The sequence below is a fragment of the Vulpes lagopus genome, chromosome 4 (genome assembly GCF_018345385.1).
Source record: "Vulpes lagopus strain Blue_001 chromosome 4, ASM1834538v1, whole genome shotgun sequence".
NCBI lineage: Eukaryota > Metazoa > Chordata > Mammalia > Carnivora > Canidae > Vulpes > Vulpes lagopus.
In genome coordinates this window covers 30,287,287-30,308,788 of record NC_054827.1, presented here as the reverse complement: position 1 = coordinate 30,308,788, position 21,502 = coordinate 30,287,287, and the positions used below count along the sequence as shown (strand labels likewise).

Here is a 21,502-nt window from a genome sequence, read left to right as displayed (position 1 = left end):
TTGAGGTCCACAGGTTCTTAGGTCCCCACACCTTTCCTGCCCTGGACCCTCCTTGGAATTCCTGGTGCTGGAATTATTGTTTAAGTGCTAGGGCAAGGTTATGGTCCTTTCATCTGACTTTTTTTTTTTTTTTTTTATCTCTAAGCATTAAACTTAATAGTTACTTGGATTGAGGCACTTGCATTAAATCCAGTAGAAAGATGCCTTTAAGCCTATAAAGATTAATACAGAGGAATTTACGTGACTACCAGGATTTGTTTTAACAATGCCCTGAAGTTCAATTTGGACTGGGAACTTTGACTATGCTTTCCTGGAAACAGAGACACCTAGGTCTTAGAATATCATAAACGACCCATTTATTCATGGAAAATCTCTCAGCATAAGGAAATATGCTGAATGTGTCAAAAAAAATTGTTTGGGGCCATGAGAGATGCTCTTGTTGCTCTGAATGCTCTGAAAGAGTACACAAGGGGCAGTTCCAAAGGTAATGAGAAGTCTGAAAAGTAAACAGGAAAATACAACCTTGTCCACTCTGAAAAACATGAATTTTTGAAGGCAAAAGGGTTGGTGGTTCAACTTTTTTTTCTAACTCTCATGACTCAGGCAAGGTTTTTCTCTCTGTGATTTGGCTTGTTCCCATTCTGACAAGCTGGTTCATCTTGTGCATGTTTTTGGTTTTTGTTTTTAATAAATGTCACAAGAATGGAAAGGTTAAAACCCCACAAAGCTCCATAGGTTATGATAGAACTGAGACATCTGAAAGCCTTCTGTGATCCCAGATCAATCTGAGCCCACCAGAAGCTTTTCCAAAGCTAAGGAAATGTCCTGTCACCTGGTGACTTTGATTTAGGGAATGACTGTAGACCAGCCAGCTGCTTGTGATGACAGTACTTATCAGTGGGGATTTCTATAGAATTCGGTGGCAGAGTCACACATCGATGTGATCTTTCTATGCTAAGCAATTACTCAAATTCCCTAAAAGTGATCTGAGGAGACTCAAGTCATTTTGCAATGTTTTAAAATTTTTTGATAGAGGAAAAATAATACAGAAATATCTTTATATATTTGTAAAAGGGCCCTAAAAGGCATTATTCTTTCTCTGGCTCTCAGTTTATAATTTCCTCTTCCCATCTTACTCAGCTTACTTGGTGGCAAGCACTTCATGTTCAGAACAGAGTCTCTGGTGCCTATCTGGCTAGCCAGGGCTCTCCACAATTCAAAATTGTCACCCTTAAAGGATTGACATCAGGGGTGCCAGGGTGGCTAAGAGGCTAAGTGTCTGCCTTCGGCTCAGGTCGTGATCCCAGGGTCCTGGGATTGAGTCCTGCATCTTCTCCCTTTGCCTCTGGCTCTGCCTCTCTTTCTCTCTCTCTCTCTCTCTCTCTCTCTCTCTCTCTCTCTCTCTCATGAACTAAAAAAAAAAAAAAAAATCTAAACAACTGACATCCAGATCATTTGTTGTTGACCATGATTAAAATAGTGTCTCGTAATGAACTGGTTTTAATTAAAACAAACACCACACCAACCCTGCTCTAAGTTGTTAAATGACTATCTTGAACCTATACTGAGCAAGAGTGTAAGTGGGAGAGGAGAAATTTTACATCCCCTGACATCAAGCATCTTTTCCCCCTACCTGTAGAAACCTGTGAGCTGATGTCAATATGATTGATTCCCTGTGTGTCGTCTAAACTGCTACATTTCTGTGACAGTTCTGAAATTAAATCCATACTTTCAAAGGAGAAGGTAAGTCAAGAGTACCCTTGCTAGGGTTTAGTGACGTGCTTGCTGGTTAAAGCAAAGCTATTTCTGTTAGCAGCCCATTTGGCCAGTACCTGGCATGCAGTGAATGGTTTGATTCTCCAGAGGAATGGAGGGATATCCAGGACAGAGATCTGAAGACTGAAGGTGTTCCCTTTGAAATGCAGCAACTTTGGCTCTTCCAGTAGCTGTCCACCTTGATGTCTTTCATCTGAAACCACTTCCTTTAGGGCAGGAAAGAGAAAAGAGGCATAACAATGAAGTGTCTAATTTCCAACACGTTGCTTTCTATAGATAGGTATGCTCACTACCATGTGTCTTCTAGAAATAGACAAACAGCATCACAGACACACACTTCTTTGGTTCCCCCATATCCTTGTAAGGTCACGGCTCCTGACTCAAAGCTGCTGACTCGTAAGGACCTAGGCTGAAAGAAATAATTGCTCTTCATTATTTGCATTGCTTAGGCTTTTAAACCAACACCGTTCCTTTCTTTATTTTTTTTTTTTTCGCTCCTTTCTTTAAAGCTAAAAGACCTCCCCTACCCTAAGCAAACCGTTACACCATTGAGTTGCCACAACTGTGTGAATTTCATCTGCCACAACCATAATCAAGGGATGTATTCAGAGTTTACACTGAAAGTTGAATAGCACCCTCTCCACGCTCCCACGTGTTGTGAATACGGGCATTATACAATTACTTATTCTTTGGTTCAAAATAAATGTTATAGGGTGCATGGATACTATTTATTTGCAGTAATGTTCATAAAAGTAATGCCAAAAGGCCAAGCAAAAATAAGTTGTTTATCATGTTTTAGCTCAGAAAAAGGAAATCCGATTCCTGAAGATATATACCCGTGTATCTTTTGCTGAGAAATCTTTATAATTATATTTAAAATAAACAATTCACCTATATTCTTTTAAGCCAGCCATTTTAATTGGTTCCAAATTTGTGGTGTTTAGAATCCTATTGAAGAGATGATAAGTCAAATCAAATAACCGACATGAATTCTCCAAAAGGTTAAACTGCCGTTGGGGTGAGGCCGTCAGTGCTAGTGGAGATAAGAGAGCTCCCTAAATCCATTTCTTAAAATCACCATTAATTGACTTATAATTCCCCTGCAGAGTTACAATAAATAAGATAACTGAGATCCTTTAATTATGTCCTGTAATCTTCCCAGATTCTAAGAAAGATTGTGAGAAGGCAGGCAAGTGGGATTATAAATACAATAAAACTTACATTTCAATTATCAGCGAGTAAAAGCAGCTCCAGAGGTTATCTTACCAACTCTTGTCTATGTGCAGAATAACAGGAATAAAAACATGTCTTACTAAGATGCAGCTGTCCAGCTTTTATCCGACACATACCCGTAATTGTTAATCGGTTGCTAGTATCTTTTCCCAGGACTAACTGATTCAATTCCAAGGTCATTTTCTACACTTCATTTAGCGAGAGGAGGTGTTTCTTGGGAGCTCTCAGGTCAGTGCTGAACTTTCTGTGATGTTGGAAATGTTCTAGATCTGTGCTGCTCCATGTGGTAGCCACTGGCCACAGAGGCTATTGAGTACTTGAAATGTGGCTAGAGAGAGTATGGAACTGAGGTTTTTTTCGCTTTAGTTAACTTAAATTTAAACATCCACATGTTGTCAGTAATTACTGAACACCACAGTGCTAGGTAGTCCCTAGCTTTGTAGGTCTAGCCGGCATCTGATGGGGGCTGCAAGAAGTGGAAGGATCATAGTAGGGTAGGGAGGAGAGAGAATGCAATCCAAATGCTGAGTTGAGGTTTTTTAATAGATGCTGATCAGTGGTTCTTTGGGGAGATTTAATAAGTGTCCATCAGAGCTATGCTCAAACTGGACTCTAAGTTTATACAATAAAACTGCCTTCTGCCACCAGAGAGCTCACAGTCTAGTAGGCATCTGACGTCATATCTAAGTATTACAAATACATGTATACCTAGGAGGTCAAGGCAAAGGCATAGGGTATAGCCTAACCCAGATGAGAGGACAGGCCAGGGAAGTAAGTGGGAAATTAATAGAAGAAGTAATATTTGAGCCTAACCTTAAATAGGAGGGCTAGCCACTGGAAAAGGCAGAGAAGCACGTGCTCAGGGCACTGAGCAGGGTATGTACAAAGGTGCCAGGTGAGGTAGAGCTGGGACAGGTAGGGTAGAAAGTAAGTGGCTGGAGGTGATGAAAATCCAATCATGAAGTCTCACTTGCTGTGCTAAGGGCTTTGTATTTAATTTTAGAGCATGGATACTCAGGTTTTAAGGTGTGTAAGAATCTTCTGGGGACTACATATACTCAAAAGAGGATGCATTTTATTAGCTGAAAATGGAGGCTCAGAATTTCAATCACATTTCGGTATGATTGGACCAGTTACTTATTTTCTGTAGGCTTCTGTTCCTTAGCTGGGCTTATTCATGGCCAAACAAAATCATCAACCTGATACTATATTAGCCTCTTTTTTTGCAATTTTAGTGTGACATTAGAAACACGTACAAAAAACGAATGCACTTATTAAAACCATGTTAAAGCCATACGCTAACAATAGTGTGGACTCTTCAAAGTATATTTGACTGGGTTGTCTAAAGCATACTCCTTGTCTTTAAGTCATCTACCTTACCTGAAAGTACAGAGAAGTAAACTGAGGTCAGAAGACAAAGCACCTTGGGCCAATGGCTCATTTCTTAGTGGAGAACTAGGCTATTTTAATATTTAGAAACCACACCGAGCACCATCACACTAGAAGAGAACTGAAGTTTTAAATCACCATGTACCTTTTTACAGATGAAAATTTGAAGCACACCACTACCCCCAAAGAAAGTCATCTTCCTAAAGTTACAGGGTTAGTGACAGAGCTAACTACAATGGGGCAACTTGACTGTAGCCTAGTATTTTTTTTTTATTTCCCTGCCTTTTTATATCCTATGCTTTCTTTTATTCTTTTCTTTTTTTATTTTTAGAGTCATGTGAAGGTCAGACTGTTATTAACTCTGTCCCATAAATAATTTTTCACTGGTGCACGATATATATAAAGGTGACATAAGTCAGTCCATATTTGCCCTATGGTCTAAGCAGTCCCTGAAATGCAGCATGGAGAATATTAAAAATTTTTAATAGATGTCCACTTATAATTATCACAGAGAAAAATGGTACCTTTTAGAAATTTCTGCTTTAGGGCCCCCAATTTAAATACAACCATGATTTATATTTGCTTTTTTTTTTTTTAGCTTACTTTCATCTCCACACATCGAACCAACTCTACACAATTAACAGTATCTCATAATCTTGTACAAAATATTAAGCAACCACAGTTACTCTGTAACAAAACAAGTACTTATTAAAATGAAGAAGCCAATCATGAACTTATCATTGTATTTAGAAATTGTAAAGGCATAACTGGATCCAGAGGTAGAAAAAAACAAGCAAATAAAACCTCCTGAATACAAGCCTTAAAACCCTATCTAAAAAGAAGAAATTATACTTAGTGCAGAATTTCCAGTTATGCTCACAACTTACTGCATTCTTTTCAGGGCTAGTCCTGGACATCTGTATTTTTGAAGGCTTTCCAGATGAATCTGATGCCCAGCTGGGTTTGAGAATCAGTCGTAGAAACAAACTCTGCTGAGCTAGTTCTGAGTTGCTCAGTGGATCTATCATCCCGAGTGTGAGGCCTGATACTCATTTCATTTTTCCTATCTGCCTCCTATGTGACAATGACCTTATGTTAAGTCTCCGGTTCTACTGTTAAATTGATATCTGCATTAATTAAACTAGAAAATAGGATCTGGCCAGTTTATTGTCTATAAAATGTACAAAAAGGCTATGTTTGGTGGTGGCTATAGTCTGTCTCCCTCCTCATTTCACACTGGGTGCTGCTAGCCATCCAGCTCCTGGAGTTGGCCAGGAGAAGCCTGGGCTTTGTGCCTCAGTGAGCTCTTTATGTTGATTTAACGAGACAGACAGCAATATTCAGGTGTGCTTCAGGGATACTAAAACAGGCAGGCTGAATTTACATATTTATGAGACAAAACTGTTTGAACTTAAGTGTGCACGTGCACGCATGTGCACGCACACACACACACAGAGAAATTATGTCGCTATGGTGTTTTCCTTTAAATGCTTTACGTGAACAATATTTCCCAAGGTTGCATTATTGATAAACACAAGAGCTACATCTGGAGGAAATCCTTTGAAATTAGATTCTAAATCCACATTAATGCCAAGTAAGTAATGAGTACCGAGAGGTACTGAATAGGAGGGCTGGGAGCAATGGAGAAAAAAACTAGTTGTTTTTCCTTTTTTCTTTTTAAGATGAGGCAAGTGCTTAATTCCTTGCTCCCCTGATCAAGGTTTGTTTGTGTGTGTGTGAGTGTGCATGCGTGTGCACACCCATGTGAGACACAGAAAGAAAGAAAACACAGACAAAAAGCTAGGTCTTAAATGTTAGTATTTTGTAAATATCTTACCATTCCTCAACCTTTGATTTGAATTCACCAAAGGAGATGATATCAAATACACATACATAAAATGGCTGCTCTAATTATTGCAGACATACAGGAGTAGGATGGACAAAAGTCATGGGTTGTTCTCCTACTCTCCTCTCACCTTCAGGCAGACTTTTATTTTAAAAATATACATATATCTGAGCTGATTTAACTTCCTAGAGAGAGTTGCAGATGTATTTATCAGAATACATCTTCAACAACTTGAAACTAAATTATGTTTCAAGGTGTATGAGGTATTTTGTTTTTGTCATTGAGAAAAACCAGTACTATTATTCAGATGAAGTATCCCCAGAGCAGAAGAGAAGCCCTGCAGGAGGTATAGGGTAGGAGGGCAGGGCTGGAAAGGGACAATGTTTCTGTTCTAGTACTAAAATTGTCCACAGGACTACTGTTTGGTGGGACCCACACTGGTTCTAGTAAGACAGAAGTTTTGGGTCTGGAAGCTGTCCTCCTTGCAAAGTTTCCAGTGAGGGAGGAGGTTTTAAGTATTTTATTGAACATAACTTCCCATTGATCTATGAATGAAATGAAAGATGTCATCATGATCTTCAACCAGGCTTCTTTCTTGGTGAAGAGGACAGTCCTAGTTGGGCACATATGTGTTGTTATTTCTCTGAGACATGAAAGATGCCCTACAATAAACACAGCAACTATTGTAACCAAGCTTGTATCTATTTCCAAATCACAACAAACATTTTTATCAAAGTGATAATGGTGGCAAATTCCAGAAAAGGCAATTTTGGCAGAAATGCTTCTGCAAGAATGACATATTACTTTTGATTAGGAAGTTAGGGTTCTATCAGAGTTACAGAACATGAGTCATCATGGTATACAATATTTTCAGCACAAGTTGGGGGAGCTAATATTAATGTGTGAAGTCTGCTAGAGGTTCAAAAAGTGAATTGTTGCTAAGGCTTTCTTAAAGAGGAAGAGTTTTAATAGATTAGTAACTATATAATTTTTCCCCTCTAATTAAATACCACATACAAAGCTGTGAAAAATATGACACAGATGATGTGGGATGTTAAGGTGGTTTAAAGGAACCTGGGCAGAAGGCCCTGAACCTGTTCACTTATCGAGGGAACAATCCAGAATGCTGGATTCTTTCAGAAACAAAATCCCGAGACTAAGACCGTGGACTGCATGGTTGTGTTCTGAAAACCTACAAGTTATGTTTTAATCTTTCTGTGGGCCAGTAAAGTTATTCAACCAGGGTTGACGATCTCTCACCATCCCAGGGGGAAGAATGGCCTTTGCTGCTCATGACAGCTGTCACATACATCCTGTCAAAAACAAGTACAACCAAACCCAACTTTAAAATAAGCTCCATTCGATGTAATAGGAGAGAGAAAGAATCACTGGAGGTAAATAGATTATGACAAATGAGGTCAAAAGTATTTCTACTGGAAAACATTTCTCTGATGCAAAATTAAAGTGTTTTAAGAAGTATCTCTAAATGATGAAATAAAGATATTTGGATTCAATTTAGAGGGAGAATACCATTTTCCCTAGCACTGATGAAGAAAGGATATTACCCATAGGAAAGGAGAGTGGTTTGAAAAGCTGTGTTTAGGGCCTCATTTTCATGACTTCCACTGCAATTCATATTCATCTGTGAACAGTTGAGCTGTTATAGAATCTGCTAGCAATCAACAGGAATGAAAATAGATTATCTGAAAGTCACTTAGTTTTTTCTTTAGGCAAATGTCAAACTCACTGGTATATAATATACTTCAGCATTATTCAAAGTGAGATCAAACTGGTTATGAGGGCCGACTTCCAAGGTACTTGTGATAAACAGATCCTCACAGGCACAATGGTCGGCAGTGGGTTACCCATATGAGCCAGGAGGCTGGAAATCCTCCAAGGTCCCCCTGTGTTTACTCCAGCTTACTCAGCCTTCAAAATGTGGCTAAGTTACTAAGCGTCCAACTTGAGTCATGACGCATTCAGTGGTAGTAATGACCTCGAGTGATTCTTCATTTTTGGTTGCTGAATGTCTGTTATGTATTTTATTTTGGAAAAAATGTTATTGGGGCGGTGAAAGTAGATTAAGATGATGAAATAGCAATCTTAGGATGACATTTAACTACTCACGTTGAAGTTTTTACAAAATGGTGGCCCTCTGCGAAAAGGCCCTTTTATGAGCAGCCATATATTAAGTGTGCCTTTCAAATTGATTTGTGCTACTTAAGAGATAGTCAGGGAAGGTTCAAGAACATAGGTTGGCACTGTATCATCTTTGCTGGCTTATGTTCAGGATTCAGGTCATTGTATCTCTTTTATTGGTAAACATGAGTTTTCCAGCTCAGTGTCTTAAAAGCTAGTTACTGAGGAAATGCTCTGCATAATGGACTTAATGATCCAGGACTGGAATAGCAGGGATCTGGGATGAGGTGTGTCAGGAGAGCTAGGCTATTTATATACGGGCAAAGCTTACACAGGCATTTCTGCATTATCTTTGCTGCTATTAATAAACTCGAACTCTTTGTGAGTAGCTAATTTAAAATGAGTCTTACGTGATTAAAAATGCCAAAAATGGAAAGGAACCTTGAACTATCTCTGCCCTAGTAGCCCTAATTATTAATTGACTATGTACCCAGGATATAATATGCTTGCCTGCTGCCGGGTGTGATTTCCAATTGTTGTACCCTAACTACAACCTTCATTTGGTTCATGCAATTTTCTCACTGCCTTCTGCACATTGAATAACTCTTGCTGTTCCTGTGGCTCATGCCATTCTCCTTTCCTGACATGGTAGCCCTTTCTCTTTTGCTCCTGAATGACATCCATCCATGAAGGTTCACAAAGGGCTCTTGGAAATTATTCTCCAATTTCTCTATTGCAATCGGCTCTCTGTTTTCTGAATTCTGACACACTTCTAAGTCAGTTTATAATTTAGCACACCATGTTCACAATATGTGGTTATGTAACTCTTCTCTGTTCCTGAGCGCCAAGTACCTCACATCCTTGGAACTCAGCACATTGTTGGACATATGATAACACAGCTCTTGTTTCAGGACAGGTATTCCTGGCAAGCCAATGGTGTGGCTTCATTTTGCAGACCCTCAGCTACAGAATTCTCTATGGATACTGATCTCTAGGAAATCCCATGCGTTCATGACCCCAAAAGAAGAATTCTAGAGAAAAAGCTGACCTGAAATGCCCAAGGGGTATTGTCCACACAGTAGACTCTCAAGTTGTAATCCAGAGAGTTACAGGACATGCAGCCAAAAACAGCCACCTTGAGTTGCTTCACGGCACAGTCTGTGATTGGCTCTCCAGTGAGGGCATATGTCCCAAAGCTGTCTAGGAGCACATGACATGCAAAAGGATCCAAAAGGCAGTAACAGGATGTGGATTCATCCTCCACTGACATCACTTCCTGTTGGGAAAAGGTGTGTTAGATTCTCTCAGCTTGGAAATGAGATGTGACTTGACAATGACTTTGCATGGACATACACAATTTTTTTTTCAGAAAATTCTGATTGCACTCCCTTTCTTGGTGTCAAATAATCTTTTTCTAGCAAAGTAACTGTTTACATCAGGAACTTAATAAATAGTTCTATTCCATGTGTTGGAATTCTATAAAGTTACAACAAACCTCATTTCCAAAGTTCTCCTTTTTTTTTCAGTTAATTTGTTCAGTGCTGATTTTAAGAAAAATCTTAAATATTAACACCCAGCCAGTAAACTCAGTCTTGAAAAAGGTCTGTTTTTGAAAATCTCTTTCCATATCCTTAAGGTAATATTTATTTTCTTTCAAATATTTTATCCTCTTTCCACCAAATTCATTCATGAGGGACCATTACACGAAGGGTTTTGATAACATGTACTAGAATATTTCACCCTCCCTGATAAGAACTTTGGTTTGTGTGACTGGTTGGGTAGAGCATAAATCTAACACCACCTGGATGCAAAGCTTGTGAGGAGGTGCTTGATGGAAAAAAAAGAAAAACTAAACTAAACTAAAATGGTAAAAATCAAGGCAAAGCAAACCATAATGGAACAGAGAGCAAAATGTGGCCCCTTTATGAAACCCATGGAACTTCATGCCTAGAAAATGTGCCCCTGGTTGTACTGAAGAAATAGGACTGAAGAAATAGGGGTGAAGAAATAGCAGAACGCATTTTCAACAAAGAGTACAGGCTAGTTGTAGAGATAGCCCGGCAGGGTGAATGTAATCCATTGTAGCAACTGGAAATTTCTTCTCCTAAAGAAACAAGATTTTCCTTTTACTACTTTTGCTTGAAGCACTTCCTGGGAGGGAAGATCCCAGGGCTAGCTGGAACAGGTCATTCTGTTCCAGCAAGATAATTCAACTGCTTTCATGCAAAGTGACTTCAGACAGACATCAAAGGGATCTCTATCAGACAGATAAATCAGAGGTTTCACTTAAAATAGTAATTCCAGGGCAATCATTGCTGTGTCTGTCTGCCTTGTTGTTACCCTCCTCTGAAGCTTCCTCATTTTCTTGTCTTGTCTCCTGTTTTCTCCTTGGAATGAATTGCTTTCATATGTACTTCTATACACAGGGCAATAGTCACTCAATGATTCTCAATGCATTTGTTAGTTCACCAAAATATACTTAGCAACCATTGGGTTGCTGAGCATTTGAACATGTTATAATCCCTATGATGGCAAAATGACAGAGAAGTTTCGTTCATGAACACAGCCTGTGTGCCCTGAGCCTCCTCCCAGTCTCCACAGAGGCCAGAGGGAAAGCCAATTCAGGTAGGGTCATGGTCTGGGAAGGACAGGAATAAAGGGTTTATGTACCGGGGATGGCCACATAAGGGTACATGTCTGTGTGGGTAGTTACAACTGGATTCTGAAACCAAACAGAAAAGCTCTGGATCCTCTCTTGCTTTCCCATCATCATGGAAAAAGACTTAACCAGCTAGTACATTGAGGATGCTGTAATACACATGCCACAAGCCCTCTGAAAAAACAAGGAAATGCTTCCAGATTTTCCAGCAGACTCGTGTTAAGAGAGGGTAAGGTTAAATCTATCCCACAGCTGGGAGCCAAATCTTAATTTTTCTTAAAAGGAAGAATAGGGTCTCACCTCCCACTTGCCCTGCTGTGTCCTCTTCTTTAAATGGATGTTCCAGTGCTCAGAACTGACGTCCGCACAGTGTGGTATGGTCAATGCAAAGGGAGTGGTGACAATCATGTCTGGGGGGCCACAGGTGACTTCAGGACTCAGGAGCACCTCGGATCCATCTGACTGGAGGCTTTACAGTTGGAAAAGGATACAAGAAGCGCGTAAAGACGGGGGCATGTTTAAATAAGAATATAGTCATAGACTGGCTGAGGAAAACAGTTTCCCAGGATTCCCTCCTGGACGGCACCACACCTGCTCAGGGCTGGTCTGGGCAACAGCCATTTATCTGGAACTGCTCAAGCACTCGGACTGAGTTTAGCTTAGATTTCAAATCTCGGTTTCAACAAACAAAATGACAGGTATGTCTTCAGAAATATAGAGAACAGCAGAGAGCAAAGACCTGGCTGGTGTGTTACACACCAGCTGCTAAATCCTTACTCTTGCTGATAACATTACCAATGACCAAAGCCGAGAGCTTTGTAGGAACAACTGATCTGGTAATCTTCCCATCAGATTCTTTTCTCCCAACAACACCTTCTAGGAACATTTTTAGTGCTAATAAGTGATAAAACAAATTATTTCATAACAAAGCACACTTTAGACAGATTGAGTATGTCACTTCTGGTTTTGAAAACATTTGTTTTCTGCCAATGTACAAATACATGAGTTATATAGCAATAGCATAAGTAGACAGTTATAAATGTGTAGAATAACATACATAAATATATATCTTTCAACCCTTTCCTATTTTAGTTCTAAATTTAAAGTCATTCACCCAAACCTAGTGTTCAGGTTTTTCTGTATTGTGAATTATTCACAATGGAAATACAGAGTCATGAAACAGATACAGTGAAATTTAACTAAAGGGAAAGGATATCACTGAATATTTCTTTCATTTTCTTCTCCTTTGGTTTTAATCTCTGTCCCCAAACGGTAAGGTGGACTGGTTTATATGACAACGGGCAATGAGAAGAACCCAGAAGTCTGCTCATTCTTCCCCAGCTGTTTCTGGATTTTTGAACAAGCTATCTGATTTAGGAGGGGGGGGTGTATTTTCACTTGTAAGAAATACAGTGATACAGAATATAGTCCATAAAGCAATGTAGGACTCTCAGATGAACAATGCTACAGGAGAGCTGTTGAGATTGGTATCATTATATAGAACTTTCCTCTTACTTGACCTAGGAAGGGCATTTAAATGTCATCCCTCATTGCAAAAGCCAGCCCTTGAGCAAGATAAAGATGAAATTTAGCACCAAAGGATACCTTTTTCCACGGTATTATATAAACAGAGTTTTTCTATGGGTGTGTTTCACATGTTATCAGTTTCTGAGTTGCTTTTGTTGACATTGCTTGTTCTCTCTGAAGTTGGGAATGGTCATCCTGGAGCTACTATTCATAATTTGCCATTACATTAAAAGTCCAGACACAGAAGCACCTGGGTGGCTTAGTGGTTGAGAGTCTGCCTTTGGCTCAGGTCGTGATCCCAGGGTCCTGGGATGGAGTCCTGCACTGGGCTCCCCACTGGGAGCCTGCTTCTCCCTCTGCTATGTCTCTGCCAGTCTCTCATAAGTAAATAAATAAAATCATAAATAAAAGTCCAGACACATAGGTGGGCAGGAACATCTTCTATCTACTGTATCTAAAACAGACCTGAAAGTGAATACAGTATCCTCCCCCTTCAGAAAGGCCTGAAGACGGAGTCACAAAATTCAGTCTTCCACAGAAGCCACCGCAGTCCAAAGCTGACAATTCTTCCCATAAAACCAGGGTTCAGGGAACTGAAAATCTGTCTGCATTTATTGTTAAGCAGAGCGGGCAAGCAAGGGGGCATGGGTTGCAAAGTAGTGTATTAGCAATAACAAATGCTCACTGAACAGCCTAGAATGATATACTTGAGGTTGGGGGATGGGGGTGATGTAACATTCCAGTATGAGCTAGAGGCAGCACGAGGTGGCAGCCTGCGTGTGGATGCCTGCCAGGGGCCGTTAGGAAGGTGACACACTCTCTGTGTAATTGCCGCTTGCATTCATCACAGATAGGAATAGCAGGGATGCTTTTGAGTGACCGATGACAAGCTCTCCTAAAAGAACTATTTAATTGCTTTCGGAGAATCATCCCCCTTGTTGAACATATTGTTCAAACATATGGGAATTTGGGGAATTATTTAATGCCAAATGAGCTGAAATCAGCTAATTAGATGAACTCTCACACTTGTGAATAGCAAGGCTCCTTTCCGTAATAACAAATAGCATTAGGAAGCAGAGGCAGAGCAGCCCAGTCTCAGGCAGAGCGGGGAAAGGGAGCTTTGCCTTAAGCAGGCACTGGGCATTTCCACAAGTACAAAGGAAGTAAATCAAGATTTATATCTAATCCTCCTACTGTGACAACAGTGTCTGTGGGTATAGGTCTCTTGTGAAGGAACATAACTTAAATCTCTCTACTTTTTTTTCCCCATGATGAATAGTAATTTGTTCTTCTCTGCCATCTTCTAGCTATAACAATCAAGGAGATTTGCAAATATTAAAGATCTTCTCACACCTGTGGAGGCAGGTGTTAACAGCATAAGGTCACAGAGAAGTCCATCAAAGCACTGAGCTACAAAATACACCCTAAATTTCTGACTTGTATGTAGGCCCCTGGTCTCTGTGACCAGATGTACTTTCCTTCTCTGTAACCACTAGCAGATTTCTGGTCAAGCTGCTGGCTCTTGTGACATCCCAAGTAAAGATAGGGAGAAAATCAGTCCAAGTGTAGTCATGGATACAGACTTAGGACATGTGAGGACAGAGGTCTGAGGAGAGAAGCCTTTTATTGGGCCTGGGCAAAAATATCATAAGGATAGTATGAATGACATTTCAGTTCTCCCATAGTCCATATGACAAGGAAGTATTTGCATTCCTGCTAGGAGAAAAAAGAAAAAGGCAAAATATTTTTCTAAAATTTCTGTGAGCTAATGATAACTGTGAAGTAGTAACAGCAGCAATATTAGGGCCATTGTAGGCACCACCTCCAGGCATTATATGGTCTAGTGTAGATGAAGAAGTCTGGGGTGTCTTCAAGTTTTGCTACATTTCCCTTGTGTTTGATCTATCTGTCCATCCATCCATCCATCCAATCCATCCGCTGTGCATATTTATGAACACTTATAGATCTAAAAAGATTGATAGTTTAAGAGGCAGTTCAGTGTAGCCAGGTGGTTTGTTGGGCAACCGTATGGTAACTGGGTCATGAATTCAAATTTCAGCTTACACAGTGCAGCTGAGGGTTCTGGGGAAAACTCTGCCAGCTTTGCAGTGTTGATGCCCCAGCCACAGACTATCCATGGAGGGAGAGGGTGCTCATCACAATCACAAGAGCATTGTGTCTAGTAATCCCATAAGATAGAAGGACTCATGTTGCTACTTTGTTTAGTACCAGAAAGGGAAGACATGAGAAGGAGAGTTGCAGAAACCACAAGAAGTGGGTGAAAGAACATCCTAATGTCCTACTGTGTCCTAACTGTACTCTTCACAGCATTGCCCTCAATACCACATTCCTTATCTGACTTTTTCTGTCATGAAAACCTCGGTTTGGCAGAAAGGAAAGCCCAGGCCTTTCTGGGCTTCCCTTTCCTAACATGCAAAATAACGCCTACTCTAAGATTGTTATGAGAATTAAAACAAAACAAACATTAAGAACACCTAATATGTGCTCAGTGGGTGGAGGTTCTGTTTCTCCAATTCTGAATACTCACCTTTCCTGCCTTTTGATGAGCCCTATTTTCATAGGAACTGTGCTTTTTGAGATTGCTAACGGATTCAGTAAATTGTCATTATAGCAAGGTAGGCTTTAACAAACATTTCATGGCCTTGGAAATGGGTACTGTTAAGAAATTTAAGGTATCTCAGCAATCCTTCCTTACCTCCCACGATCTATTCTCAACTCAGCAATCAGTGAAACCCAATGTGCTCCGACCTCTATGAATCCCAGCTATTGTGCTGCTCTGGAGTGTTCCTCACTGACTGGAAGGTTTCCTCCAGGAAATGATGAGCTCTCATGCCACTCTGGTCTTTGCTCAAATGACGCTACTAGTGAGGCATTCCCGGACCATTCCCAACACCGACACTCATCTTTGCTTTTTTTTTTTTTCCTCCACTACATCTAACTGCCCTCTAGTACACTAATACCATTTATACATTTATTTTAGTCTCCCACAAGTGAGAATGTAAGCTCTATGAGGCTAGGGATTTTTTTTTTTCATGTTCATCATTGTATTTGCAATGTCTACTAGATGCCAGTTGTAAGCACTCAGAAATATTTCTTGAGAAGGACAGAAGAGTTAACTTGAGGTTGTTCTTACTGGTCAAAAACTGGAACATTTTGAGTATCAAAGTAAATAATGGTAGTATGGGATTATAACCCATTGAATAACATAACTCTTGAGATATATGGATATATGTGAATGAATAATGAGAAGGGAAAACTCTCCTATGCAACAGGCAGCCAACTAATAAATGGGAAAATCATTTGGCAACCAACCATATTCCAACCAATAATACACAACCTGAATCTAATCCCAGGAAACTATCAGACAAGCCCACACTGAAGGGCACTGTGCAAAAGAACTGATCCACACTCTTAAAAATGGTCAGTGTCATAAAATAGAGACACTTAGGAAATGCTTCATAATACAGGACTGAAGACACGTGGCAATAGAATGTAATGAATGGACTTGGATTTTCATTTGCTATAAAGGACGTTATCTGGATAACAGGCACGATATGAATAAAGTTTGTGGAGTAGATAATAGAAGTGTATCAATGCTAAGTTCCTGATCTGAGAATTGTGCTGTGGTTACATAGCAGAATTCCTTTCAGGATATAGATACTGAAGTATCTAGGGACAAAAGGACAGCTTGTTCATAATAGTTACGTGAATAGGCATATGTGTATGTACGTCGATCTGTGCTTTGTGTGAATATGTACACACGTACACAAATTGACAAAGAAGAGGATGGAATACGGCAAAGTAAAATGTTAACACTTGTGAATATACCTGTGGGTTGGCTGGAAGTAATATTATTCTTGCAACTTTTCCCTAATTTTTTTTTTTTAAGATCTTATTTATTTTATCAGAGTGCAAGTGTGGGGAGGAACAGACACAGAGAGAAAGAATCTCAAACAGACTCTGCGCTGAGCATGGAGCCTAAAGCGGGATTCCATCTCTTGACCTGAGCCAAAATCAAGAGTCGGATGCTTAACGACTGAGTCACTCGGGCACCCCATCCTTAAGTTTGAAGTTGTGTCAAAAATAATTATTTTGACTGACTGACTGACTGAATGAATGAAGACAGAGGCCCAGGGAAAATTTTCCAGACTTGTCATAATGAAACAAGAGGGGTCACTGACCATTGCATAAAATGTGTGCTGGAGGGTGACAGGTGCTGCGGCCAGTGGTCCAAGCCTGGCCACACCAGCCACGTGGGAACTGCCATTCTGCAGCACCCACGTGCACACCAATGGCAACAGAAAGAAGGTCATGCCAAACAAGGTCCGCTACCACATGGCAACTGCTAACCACTGCAGGTCTGGAGGTGGATCTGTGCAGTTTTGCCTTTGTTCTCAATATTTCATGACCTACTTATGGACTGGTAACGTGTCACTCTCTTCAAGCAAAACCACCGGCTCCATATTTCGAGATGAGATTTTCCTTGTTGTTGTTGTCTGCCATGCTGCGCTCGGTAATTACACTCCCGCCTTTACTCCTCCTGGTCTATATTATAGATTAATGTAGGTTTGATCACCTTTACCCAGAGTATCACTCAGGAATGCAGGCAGGAGAGTAATGATAGTTTTACTATGCCAGACCCCGGGTCGATACATAATTAAATCATATTTTAATGGAATAGACATAAAAGGCAGATAGATGGAAGCTGTACTTCGTCTTAAGACTGGAGCTCAGAAAACAAGGTAGCTCCAGCCTCCTACAGTTTCCTGCCCAGGAAGATACATAGTTTTAACTATTATTATTCTCTTTTTCTCTTTTCATTAAAAACCTCCTATATTGCCCTGAATTCTAAACATTGCTGTGGATGAAAATCAAGGTTTGAGGGTTTATTATTCCTGTTGTTTTGAGTCTGATACCTGTCTCATTCTCCAGCTCTGACCAGATCGTTCAGACAAGCCCCAGGAAAACAATATCATAGAATCTCCTGTGGAGATGAGCCCCCAAAAGCCAAGTGTGGCTCATCAGTCAACCCCAACACCATTAGCACGTCTCCAGAGGGCTTTCATTCCATAACTGCCATGTATGATTTAAGAAAAGTCTTTTGGAAAAGGAGAAAAGGGGGTGAGGAGTAGAACAGAGGACAAAGAGAGAAGTTAAGCAAAATCTTCTCTTTATCACAGGAGACTCCTCTTTCAGTATTATGCAGGCCTGAAACTAAGAGTGGTTCAGAATTCTTTGGGCGGTTGACTCAAAATGATACTTGTAGACACCGCCAGTTAAGATTTTGATTCTGTATTTCTGGGATTTTCCATATTTTTTGTGTTCCTTACCTGTAAGATAGCCCTGGCACTAACTTTTGAGAAAAGACTGTGCAATTCTTGAAAAACAGGGGCTTGGTTGTCTGTCCAATAAGAGAGGGTAGGCTTCTGAAATGGAGGTTGGAGGTGGTCAAGGTTAAATGCTCAGTCATAAGGCCTCGGATAATGCTGCTGTGGTGGAAAATACAACCACTCAGGTACTGTCCTACATCTAAGCAGCTTGTGAATTAATAAGCAAGGATGTCAGGTTGGGAGGGTTGATTAGTAGTAACTGGAAATAATGCTACAGCTCATCAAGCCATTATACTACATTAGCTGGGGTGGGGAAAGGAGCAGTGAGAACAGTGGATTACAACAAGCAACAAGCACAATTCACTGAGGATAGAAGCATATGCTCTACGATGCAAAGGTTTAAAGATCTGGGTCACCCACTTGGTATTATCTGAAATATGATCGCAGGCAGGGAGATGGCATGAAGGGGGCTGGGGTGGAAGGGGAATTACATTCCTCCTGGAGTGCATATCTGAGTTTGCTGAAATGTGAGCAATCCCATAGAGAGATTAAACCGTTTGCATACGTTAAACGGCTTGAGTTTACACACACATGCCTAGGTGTTTACCAATTAATATACTAAAGGAATCACAAATCATGTGTAAGCCACCAATTCCTAGACACAATTTAAGCCTCATCTTTCATGCAGTGTCGGGTTTGTGTTCAGCTTGTTTACTAGGAGGAGCGGGATAGCAGCTCATTGAGATGCCTTAGGGTGAAAGACAGGGAAGGGGAGTGTGTGGGTCTCTGCAGCACATGGCTACCATGGGTTTTATATCTACCAATTTGTCTATGGATTCACATTTTGAATGGGAAAAACAGAGTCTTCTGGAGCAAACCTGAGTCTTGTTCCTAAATTGTTTTTTTTTTAGTCTAGGAAAGGACAAGGGATTATCAGCCCACAATACCATCATTGTTGAAATGACGAAACATGGGGTATGGCATGGGGTAGAGTGACATGGCCAAAGTCCTACCTTGCTTGTGACAGAGCAGGGACTAGACTCTCCAGTCCTGTTAGCAGTGGTGGTTGAAAGGTATGTGTCGGGGCAGGAGACAGAACAGAAGTTCCTGGGGACATATTCCCCAAACCTAGCATTTCTAAGGTAAGACACTGGCATGAGAGTTAAAAGAGTGTACTCAAGGGACTGAGTCTTAGGATGGCAGGGCACTGAGGTCAGTTATTTGCAACAGAAGCTTGGGGTAGTTTCCCATTTTTACTGTATCATAGACTTAGTGGCTTAAAACAACACAAACATTATACAGTACTATAGGTCAGAAGTCTCACTGAACTAAAATGAAGGTGTCAGAGGGGCCATGTTCCTTTGTGAGGGGCTAGAGAAGAATCCATTTCCTTGCCTCTTCCAGCTTCAGGAAGCTACTCACATTCCTTGGCTGGAGGCCCCTCTTCTACTTGCTGCTAGCAGAGCATCTTTACATCTTTGTATCTGACTCTGATACTCCTGCCTTCCTCTAACAAGGACCCTTCCATGAGCCCACCTGCATAATCCAGGGTAATTTCTCCTTCTTAAGGTCCTTAACCTTAATTCCACCTGTAAAGTGCCTTTCATCATGTGGGATAACATTCACAGGTTCTAGGGATCAGAATGTGGACATCTTTGGCCATGTGGGGGAGCATTCCTCTGTCTGCTACCTGACTTTTTATGGCTTGTTCACTTTAAAGTTAGAACCTAGAGATCCCTCTGCTTCTGCCTCCTGATCCTCTGTTGTCTCCAAGACACTACACAACTGAACAGAGGTGTCGGTTGACCTTTGGGCATGCCACTTCTCATTTCCAGATTGAAGCTTCGTATCTGCATGTGACTTTACAGAGTCCTGAAAAGTGACTTTTCCTTTGCCTTAAAGATGATAACCAAAGGAGTTAGAAGGTTAGTCATCTAGGTTTTTTAAAGAGTGGTGTGGATTGTCTTAGCGTGGAGACCAGCCTCAGTGTGGGCTAGTGTGTTCTCCCGGTATTTTTATTAGGCTATAACTAAGTGAAGTGGAAAGGATGATATATATTAAATATCTTAATAGGACAGGTTATTTCTACTTCCAGCGTGGGCAATAAAAGAGATGGCACATACAAATAAAAATAATTACAGTATGTGGTGATCCTTTACAATGTGCAATCAAACTCATGAACTGATGACTTTCTTCTTATTGAATTAAGGAGCACCTTCCATTTGGACCTATTAACAACATTCACAAACCATTGTTATCTTGTCAATGGCATCTTTAATTAAAGACTCCTCTGGACTGATCTAATCACTTCATATTGTCAGCTCACAGGGGCTTCAAACATACTCTGATGAAAATGACAGCAATTTTTATTTATACGTATTTGTTTGTGGACCAAGGGGGCGTGGGGTGGAAGGAACGGGGAAGAGCGTGGTACGGGGAAATTCTTTCCAAAAAGAAAAAGCAGATCATACAACGACAGTGCAAGAGTTCTCCAGCCCCCCCCCCCCCACCTTTTCTTTTCCCTCTTCCTTTCTTCTTCTCCCCCTTCCTCTCATTTTGGGGGTAATGACGTTCTGTTCTAACCTAAATGACTTTGTGAAGGAGCCAGTGTGATTTCACTGCAGTAAAGAGCACAGTCTTCAGCTAAAGGTGCATTAACCCTTCTAAGCCATTAAGATACCATTTGATTAATTGCCCCTTTTATCACACTGCATGGCAGTGGTAGCCTGAAAGAATTAATGTGTTTCCCAAATGGCAGCAATTTGCTCCCCTTGCACTAGTGGAAAGAGTCCCTTTGTTTGTTCCTTTGAAAGCACCTTTCCTCCTTAGCAGTTCCCTCTGCCTGATACAGAGCTCATTAATGCCAAAGCCTCTCCAAAGGATAGATATTTGCCATTCTGATTCTTCCAATAAAAAATTTGAAAACCTCACTTAAAGCAACAAGCAGGATTCTAATCTATGGCTGAACACTGAACAGAACTGGTGACAGAAATAATCTGTTCACCTTTATCCATCACTATGTAGTAAAGAGAGCCCGACAAAGCTTGTTCAAGGTGGCATAAGCCACCTGCCCGGCTCACTGATCTCCTTCTCTGAACACCAGCCCACTGGAGTCCACTGTTTGGACTCCACATAGTATACCTTTAGAATATAAATCAGAGGCTCCAGTGTGATGAGAGATCAAAGTAGACTCAGTGGAACTGATGCCAAGAGTTCTTCATATCTTGACAAGGCTCTGATTTTAGAGTGAACAATTAAAACATTTGCTATCATTGAATTAATCTTTCCTGTGAGTCTAGGGATGTAGTAGCGGTCAAAAAGGAACCCAGCATCTTTGGGACAGAGCTAAAGCAAATTCCATGGACTCTAGAGAACTTATCTACATAATTAAAAAAAATAAGGCCAGATGAAAGAAAATAATATCAAAATATAGTATTTGTATGGTACTTTATACTTTTCACCAGAATTCTCATATGTGACATCATTTTGTCCTCACCATGCACTATTTCTAGATGGTAAAGTTGATGCCCAGAGAAAATAACTTGCTCACAGCCATTCAGGTATAGGTGGCATGAGAGAGTT

The 21,502-nt window shown here is 40.5% G+C and overlaps 1 protein-coding gene across 1 annotated transcript in view; it reads right to left on the bottom strand.

The window, feature by feature from the left end:
• The window catches only part of UNC5D (unc-5 netrin receptor D), a 540,317-nt gene that overhangs the window by 31,308 nt on the left and 487,507 nt on the right, over window positions 1-21,502 (bottom strand). The window contains exons 12-14 of the mRNA XM_041751170.1: window positions 11,343-11,511; window positions 9,432-9,659; window positions 1,833-1,982 (exon numbers count right to left, since the gene is read on the bottom strand). Of these exons, the coding sequence (XP_041607104.1) occupies window positions 1,833-1,982; window positions 9,432-9,659; window positions 11,343-11,511 (547 nt within the window). The remainder of the gene's footprint in view (window positions 1-1,832; window positions 1,983-9,431; window positions 9,660-11,342; window positions 11,512-21,502) is intronic.